The sequence below is a fragment of the Chinchilla lanigera genome, unplaced genomic scaffold (genome assembly GCF_000276665.1).
Source record: "Chinchilla lanigera isolate Chin_1 unplaced genomic scaffold, ChiLan1.0 scaffold00009, whole genome shotgun sequence".
Taxonomy (NCBI): Eukaryota; Metazoa; Chordata; class Mammalia; order Rodentia; family Chinchillidae; genus Chinchilla; species Chinchilla lanigera.
This window is the reverse complement of record NW_004955410.1, coordinates 31,509,301-31,516,983: the sequence shown is the minus strand read 5'-3', so window position 1 is coordinate 31,516,983 and position 7,683 is coordinate 31,509,301. Positions and strand designations below refer to the sequence as shown.

Genomic DNA, 7,683 nt, shown 5'->3' with positions numbered 1-7,683 from the left:
GAGCTCAGAACTCTGACTCCTGGCCTGCTGCTATTTGTGCCCTGTGTTGTGTTGTGGTCACTCTGTTGTGAAAACCTGCATTCCCATGGGCCTGAACCCACATTCCACAACCAAAAGGGAAAGATCCATACCACTAGTAATAGCTAATATTCAGGAGGGCTTACCATGTGGCAGTCTCCCCAGTAGACACATACACATACCTCCCTACAATCCCTTCTGAGCTAGGGGCTACTGTTCTTTGGTTTTGTGGGTAAAGAAACTCACAAAGAGGCTTAGGACTCAGGTTTGGTAGCATGCAACTTGTAGCTTGCATAATTGCAGCTACTTGGGAGGTTAAGGCAAGAGGATCACTTGAGTCCAGAAGTTCATAGCCAGTGTGTCTCAAAAGCAAGGGGTGTGGTGCTAGGCCAGACTCGGTGTCACACACATGTAATCCTAGGTATTCAAGAGGCCAAGTTGACAGGCGTGGTGGTGCATACCTGTAATCTCAGCACTTGGGTGGCTGAGGTAGGAGGACTGCCATGAGTTTGAGGGAACCTGAGCCACACAATGAGTTCAAGAACTGCTCCAACTGTATAGTGAGACCCTGTCTCAAGAAAACAAAACAAGCAATCAAGAGGCTAAGTCAAGTTTGAGGCCAGCTTAGGCAACTTAAGAAGACTTTTCTTTTTGAGATGGAATCTCACTAAATGGTCCACACTGACCTTAAACTCACTAGGTACCCTAGATTGATCTCAAACTTGTGATCCTCTTGCCTCAGGCTCCTGAGTATTGGGATTACAGGTGTGGGTCACCATACCTGGCTAGCAAGACCTTACTTCAAAATAAAAAATAAAAAGGGGCTGGTGATGTAATTCAGACCTTCCTGGAGTCAATCCCAATACCACAACAGAAAACAAAAGAAATCAATGTAGGCATTTGCCCAGGGCCACACAATTAGTACTGATGGATGTTTAATCTAGTCAACTTGATTGGGTTGAGAAACACCTAGGAAATTAGTAAAACACACTTCTGGGTGTGTCTGTGAGGGTGTTTCCAGAGATGTGAAGCCTCAGAAAACTGAAGGGGAGATCCACCCTTAATGTGGGTGGTGCATCTGCCAGCACACATGCTTCCCAACCCCTGTCATGGTCTCTCTCATCACAGGCTTAAAAGCAATGAAGCCAATCTACCATGGACTACAACCTCTATAGCCAAAATAAACTTTTCCTCCCTTAAATTATTATTGTCAGGTATTTTGCTGAGGTGGCGGAAAGCTAATACACCATTGCTGATTTGAACCTGCACTCTTAACCTTACAGAATATGTTCAGGAATTCAACAAAGGCTAAGATTTGCTTATGTAATAGATATTCAAGATTTTTTTTTTTTTTTTGCCAGAAGTCCTTGCTAGTAACCTAGTATGATATAGGGGGAGTCACTCAAAGCTGGGCAGGAAACTCACTAATCTGGGACAAGAAAGGAGCAGAAGCTGAAAGTAGAAGTTTAGAATCCTTCAGAGCAACCTGACATCAATGATGTGTTGAAGGATGTGATCAGTGGGTGTCTCTTATTAAACAGTGTAGAGACCATTTGGACTCTTAGCACGAGTCACAGGGAGTCTGAGGTATGTATTAGTACCAGTCTGTAACAGAGTTCTAAAATGTGCTTTTTTTTTTTAATGTGGTGCTTCATTACAGTTTGAGAAGCACCAACCCTGCAACAGTATTTCAGTTACCTGGAAAGCAAATAATGGGAAATGTGATCCAGCAAAGGCTTGAAGACTTCGTCTAGTTCCTTTGCTACTGACTAGCTGGTGACCTTGGGTAACATCCCACGTGGTAGAGACCCAGGAGCTTGTGCTAGATTCTCTCTAAGGCCCTCTCTATGCTGTGGCATATTGAGCATATTTGCTACTGAAGTGAATGATTTTTTTGACATCCTCCTCCATATAGCAAAATCATTTGCAGCAATAACCATGTAATAAACAGAATAAACATTATCATTTTTTGGTCAGAGAATACTGATATTTATTGGGCAGTAAGTAGCAACGCATTGCAATGGGAACACAAGCACCATAGTAAACGCCATAGTAAATTGTGGTTATATTCAAAGAGGTTGAGGCAAGGAGAAGTTTTTAAAGACAAAAATGAGAAGGTTGACATCAGATACTTTGAAACAATAATCCCAGGCCACGGTAACTGATAACACGGCATCAATCTGAGGTTGAACAGACAGTTGCTGAGCAGATGTCCTTGTAGAAGTGCTTTTTGTATAAGGTCTCCATGACACCTATGAAAACTTGTGCTCCTGGAAGGGTCTTTTGTGACAGTCACTAGCAGACATGTGTAAAAAAACCTTTTCTTCGTAAACTCCTGGATTTGTTTACTTTGTTGTTGCTAGGCTTGACACAAGTGACTCCATTTTTATTCTTACAACTTTTCCATTTCTCTAACATGGTGAACAAATAATCATTTCAGGTCGTGTTAAGTACTGTAAAAAAAGAAAGCATGCGGAGAGGCAGGTGGGTGGTGACCTTGAAGGTGGGTCTCTGGAGAGGTCAAGGTTTTGTGGTCAGTAAGAGTCCATGGAGAGGGAACACCATGTACTCAGAATGTAGATGGGCAAGGAGTGCACTCTGCCACCATCTGAGTAGGACTTCTTTTTTTTTTTGAGATAGGGTCTCACTATGTAGTTCAAGCTGGCCTTGACCTCGCTTATGTAGCTCAGGCTGGTCTCGAACTCACAATGATCCTCCTGCCTGAGCCTCCCGAGTGGGGGGATTATAGGCATGCACCACCATGCCTAGCTTATTTTCATAATTTAAAAAAAAAATTTAAGACAAGGTCTGGCTATGTAGTTCAGGCTGGCTTTGAACTTTGGCCTCCAACTCGAGGATCACCTGGACAACTGGCAGCTGTCTGAAGATGGACTCTGTAGGGAGGCAGGCGCCTCCCTGGCAATCTGGGCTGGGGCAGAGAGCAGCCAGGGAGAAGGCCCCCATCTAGTGGGCAAGCGGGGAGCAGCATCCACAGCCTTGAGGGGGACCCTGAGGGGTGCAGTAGCGTTGAGAGCTGTCGCGGTTGCGGTGTTGTCGGATAGTTCCTTTAAAAATGGCTCGCTAAAGAACTGGACGAGACAAACCAAAAAAGGTGTCAAGAGTTTATTTGACAATGAGGGGTGAGGCGTGAAAAACAAGCTCTGCAGAGCAAACTTGGACCAAACAAAGAGAGAAAGGAGGAAAAAAAGAGCGAAACTAGAAGTACACTCCGGGTCTGGGAGACCCAGGACAGGCTACCGCGAAGAGTCAGGACGCGGAGCGCCTCCTGGAGTCCGGTCTTCTTTATGCTGTCCACATCTCCGGGGAGCTCTGAGACGTTCTCTACACAAAGAGATCCTGCAAACCATCTGGCTTCGCCCTGGGATCTTGAAATTGACAGGTCCCGCCCACTCCTCCGGCCAGCTTTGCCTTACCCGACCTCCTGCCTCAGCTGTACTCAGAGGCCCTCCTCGGTGGGACCCCTGGCCTTCCAGTGCCCTAGATTTATGACTCACAGCAAGCTCTCCAGCTTTTCTGAATCTCAGAACATTACATGGCACAATGCGTGGGAAATGCCTGGCACATACTAAGCCCTCCACCAATATAACAGCTTCGTTCCCCAGATCTAGAGCAGGAGGGGTCTAGGCCATGGCAATCTGCCCCATGAGTCTTGGAAGGGCCTCTGGATTTGGAGGCCTCACAATGGGCTAGAACTCTACCTCACTCAGGGTTCTCAACCACTGGGACTCTTCTGCTGTCCCAGGGCGGGGAGGAAGGGCCCGGGACAAGGTGCTGGAGGGAATATCCCCCTGGATTTTATATTCCTTCACTGGTGTGCTTGAAACGCCTAAGCTCCCACAAGACCTTTTGGGTGGCTGCCACTGGCCAGCAGCCTGTCTCTCTGCCCACCCCAAAGGCTGCTCTGCTCCTAATCATATCTGTAGTTATGGGTGTGGCCGGGCGGTTCTTCAAGTTCTTTAGGCAGATTTGGCAAAGGATGGCCTGTTGGGTGAGTTCCACACACTGTCTGGTCCTCACGATGCTGAGATGAGAGTCTTGGTCAATGATCACTACACTGTTCCTCTCCTCCTGGACTCTTGTGGCGAACAAGACAGGGCGGGAGGAGGTGAGGGGATAAGAGAGACAACAGGCTGGAGGGGGAGGCCCATAACCCCAGCACTCCGGGAGGCCAAGGGAAGATAACTGCAAGCTGGAACCCGCCTGGGCAACTCAGTGACCCAGTGAGACACTGTCTTTAAAAAATAAAAAGGAGGCTGGAGATGTAGTTCAGTAGTTCAGTGCAAAGGTCTTGAGTTTAATTCTCAACACTGTAAACGAGGAGGAGGAGGAAGAGAGAGAAGGGGGAGAAAAAGTAGAAGAAACAGAGAGAAAGCGTGGGGGAGAAGAGGAGAGAGAGACAGAGACAAGAGATAGAGAGAGACAATGGACGGGAGGGTTTGAGGCAGAGGCTGGGAAATTGCTGCTCCCTCCCTTTGGGCCTCTTTCCTCTTGACTACCGCCTCTGTCCCATTCTGCCCCCCCATCCCATCCGTGTCTTGTTTCTTAGGTTGGCTTCTGGAAATGCCAAATGAAGCAGGCCATCTTGAAACACTCTGGCTCTAAGAAACATACGTTGAAGGGGGTGGGGAAGACTCCCCCACAGCTGGAGATTTGCAAGTTGACCAAGTCCCCTGGAGAAGCTAAGCTCCCCAGGGAGCAGCAGTCCTCTGGAGTGTCTGAGCCCTCTGTGCTGGCCAGTTCCACAGACAGGACCCGGATTGGGTTGAGCCACAAGAGCCGCTCTTTGCTGCGGGTGCCCCGGACGGCCGTGCGGTCAGCTTCCATGATCATGCTCTCTGCCCTGCAGTCCAGCTGGCAAATGTGCTGGTGGAAGGTGAGTCCCCATCCATCCTCAACCCCGGCAGCTGTCTCTTCCCTCTCCTCCCTGGTCCTGGGCTTTTCTATTGCCAGATGCTGAGGATATTGAAGAACCAGGTTTGCCCGGGCTTGGGGACCTCAGACAATAGGCATTGCCACTTGTATCCTGAGAGTGTATACAGGAAGTAGAGGTGTCTGGGGCGACCTGAGAAGGGCACCTCAAACAGCCTTGGGGAGTCAGACGGCCTTCCTACTGGAGGAAGGGGGAAGCTCGGACCCGAAGAAATACTTGGCTTAGGGGTATTTTTAGGGGAAGTGGAGGAAAAAGAAAGGGATGTTCCATGGAGAGGAGTAACAGGGGTGTGCAGAGCTGGCCCCACAAGTGAGGGGATTGGAGGGAACCTGGCACCAGGGACCAGCTGGCACCAGGCAGGTTGGATGACCAAGCTGTGGAATTTGAACTGGATCCTAAGTGCTGTGGGAGCCATGGAAGATATTTGAGGCAAGGAGTGACATGACTGAGTTTTGACGGAGAAATCTCACATGGTTAGTAAGAGTGAGAGATAGCGAGCCACTCTACAGTATGGCAGCTGGGCATGATGGCACACACCTGAAATCGAAGTACCCTGGGATGCAGAGGCAAGAGGATCTCAAAACTGAGCCTAGTCTTAGTAGCAAAAATCTTTCTCAAAAAAAAAAAAAAAAAACGTTTTAAGGGGTGGAGCGCAGCTGGGTTGTAGCTCAATGGGAGAGCATCCCAGTTTTCAGCCCCACTATCACTAAAAAAAAAATCACCTGGTGGGGTGGGGTGGGGAGGGTGGTCAGCAGGGGGCAAGGGAAGAGACCAAAAGATCCACTGGAGGCTGGTGCAGTCCAGGTTAAGAAAGAAAACTGTTCTGGGCTTGGGGAGGCATCACTGGGCAGAGTAAGTGAATAGATTTGAGCACTGTTGAAGAGGAGTGCTTTTGGGTCAGGTGATGGACTGGGAGGAGAGAGACAGAGGCCAGGTAGGCTGGAGCCAGTCACTAGGCTGGAGAATGAAGGAACAGGAGCAGACTTTGGGGACAAAGTGATAAGTTTAGGGCCCTGGCACAAGATAAATTGAGGTTTTGGTAGGACAGTGCATGAAGGTGTCCTGGAGACAGTGGGATATAAGGGCCTGAGGTCAGGAGAGAGCTTCAGCCTAGAGATCAAGTGTCATCCTTTCTTCCTGCATGTTAGCACACTCTCCATGAAACCCTGGGCTGGGTTTCATGGGTCCAAACTGGTCCCTGTCTTCCAGGTATTGCTTCCTAGTGCAGAAAAGAGTTGAGTTCTTGGGACAAATCTGAGTCTGTATGAAACATGGTACCACAGGTATGGTGGCTCACACCTGTAATTCCTGCACTTGAGGCTGAGACAGGAGGACTACAAGCCTGAATCTAGCTTGGGCAACCTAGGGAGAACCTATCTCAAAATATGAAATAAATGAAAAGGGCTGGAGAGTCAATCCCCAGTCTCTCTCTCTCTCTCTCTCTCTCTCATACACACACACACACACACACACACACACACACACACATACACACACACTAGAAGATGAACTCCTAATGCAGGCAGAAAAAGCTTCCTGCAAGAGACAGTGCCTGAGCTGCCCTGCTGGAAGAGGAGGAATTAGCGGAGCCCCCTGCGGATTATCTGCTGGTGGCTCCACCTGCTACGTGCGTGAGCAGATCCTCTTTCTCTTACAGCCATCTGCCAGCTCTGCCTCCATTTCCTCCCAGTTGAGGACCTCGTCCCCTCTGGACACGCCCGAGGCCGAGCTGCTGCGAGAGGTGTACCTGGTGCTGTGGGCCATTCGGAAGCAACTTCGGCACCTGGCCCGCCGACAGGAGAGACACAGAAGCCACCACCACGTCAGGACCTACTCCTCTGCCTTGGCCGAACCAGTGCTAGAACTGAAGAAGGATGCTAGAAGTCCCCTGTAAGGGTCCCCCTCCTCAACGTAGCAAAATAAACAGTATTAAAGGGCTGGGGGTGGAGCCCAGTGCAAAGATCCTGGGTTTGATTCCCAGCATTGCTCCCTCGCCCCTGTGTGCCAAAAACTATTTACAGTGGTTTGTGAGAAAGACCCTACAACCAAGGAGACCTGGCTGGAAATGCCCAGTCAGAAGCCCCCACCGCCCTGCCTCTCTGACCCTTTGGGTTTAGCTTTGTGTTTGGAGGGTCGCCATTCTAAAGGTGCTCTTGGGGCTGCAGGAGATGCAACCCCTGGGAAGAGACATTGGTCCCTCTGCCTGGCCACCTTGGTTCTGCTCAGGGACTTGCTCTGGCCAGAGCCAGGCTGGGGAGGCCAGATGATCAGGAGGAGATAGGGGAGTGCAGCTTGGCACCAATGACCAAGTGTCCTACGGGAGACCATGGTGATTTGGACGAGGGTTAGCAAACCAGCAAGAGGAGATACTCTGGCGCCACAAGCTGCAAGGACTTAGACACCTTCTAACCCAGCCTTGAGAGGTACAGACACATCTCCCAAGAAAAAGCAGTGGCATTTCACCAGACAGCAGCAGGTGGGAATTTGAGGATTCACAGGGGTTGGGGGTGGCAGAGGCTAAGGGGCAGCAGATTTGCAGCGAAGGGGAGGGGAAGGAAAGGGAGGAGAGGAAGACAGAGGAAAAAGAGGCAAGTGGGGAGAGACAGAGAAGGGAGAGAAGGGTGTGGGAGGGGATGGATGAGAGAATACGGGAGGGGAGAGGTGAGGACAGGAGGGGAAGGGATGAAAATGGAGAGGACCAAAGGGAAGGAGAG

General features: G+C 49.8%; 1 protein-coding gene across 2 annotated transcripts; it reads left to right on the top strand.

Annotated features, from left to right (window-relative positions):
• The first annotated feature begins 3,752 nt into the window (after nt 1–3,752).
• On the top strand, nt 3,753–6,999 carry LOC102019038 (chromosome unknown open reading frame, human C7orf61). Of its 2 annotated transcripts, none has more exons than XM_005377495.2 (3): nt 3,753–4,027; nt 4,586–4,912; nt 6,627–6,998. In XM_005377495.2, the coding sequence occupies exons 1-3, from the start codon at nt 3,965–3,967 to the stop codon at nt 6,861–6,863; spliced, it is 627 nt and encodes a 208-aa protein (XP_005377552.1). In that variant the 5' UTR covers nt 3,753–3,964; the 3' UTR covers nt 6,864–6,998. The 2 variants fall into 2 exon arrangements, with proteins under 2 accessions (XP_005377552.1, XP_005377553.1); XM_005377496.2 differs by lacking the exon at nt 3,753–4,027 and adding an exon at nt 4,060–4,144 and having other exon boundaries at nt 6,627–6,999.
• Nucleotides 7,000–7,683: the final 684 nt, after the last annotated feature.

Coding starts and splice junctions, on each gene's coding strand:
- LOC102019038 (XM_005377496.2), top strand. CDS start 4,082: ATGATCACTACACTGTTCCTCTCCTCCTGGACTCTTGTGGCGAACAAG. Junction 4,145..4,585: donor ACAAGACAGGGCGGGAGGAG/GTGAGGGGATAA, acceptor CTTGTTTCTTAG/GTTGGCTTCTGGAAATGCCA. Junction 4,913..6,626: donor GGCAAATGTGCTGGTGGAAG/GTGAGTCCCCAT, acceptor TTTCTCTTACAG/CCATCTGCCAGCTCTGCCTC.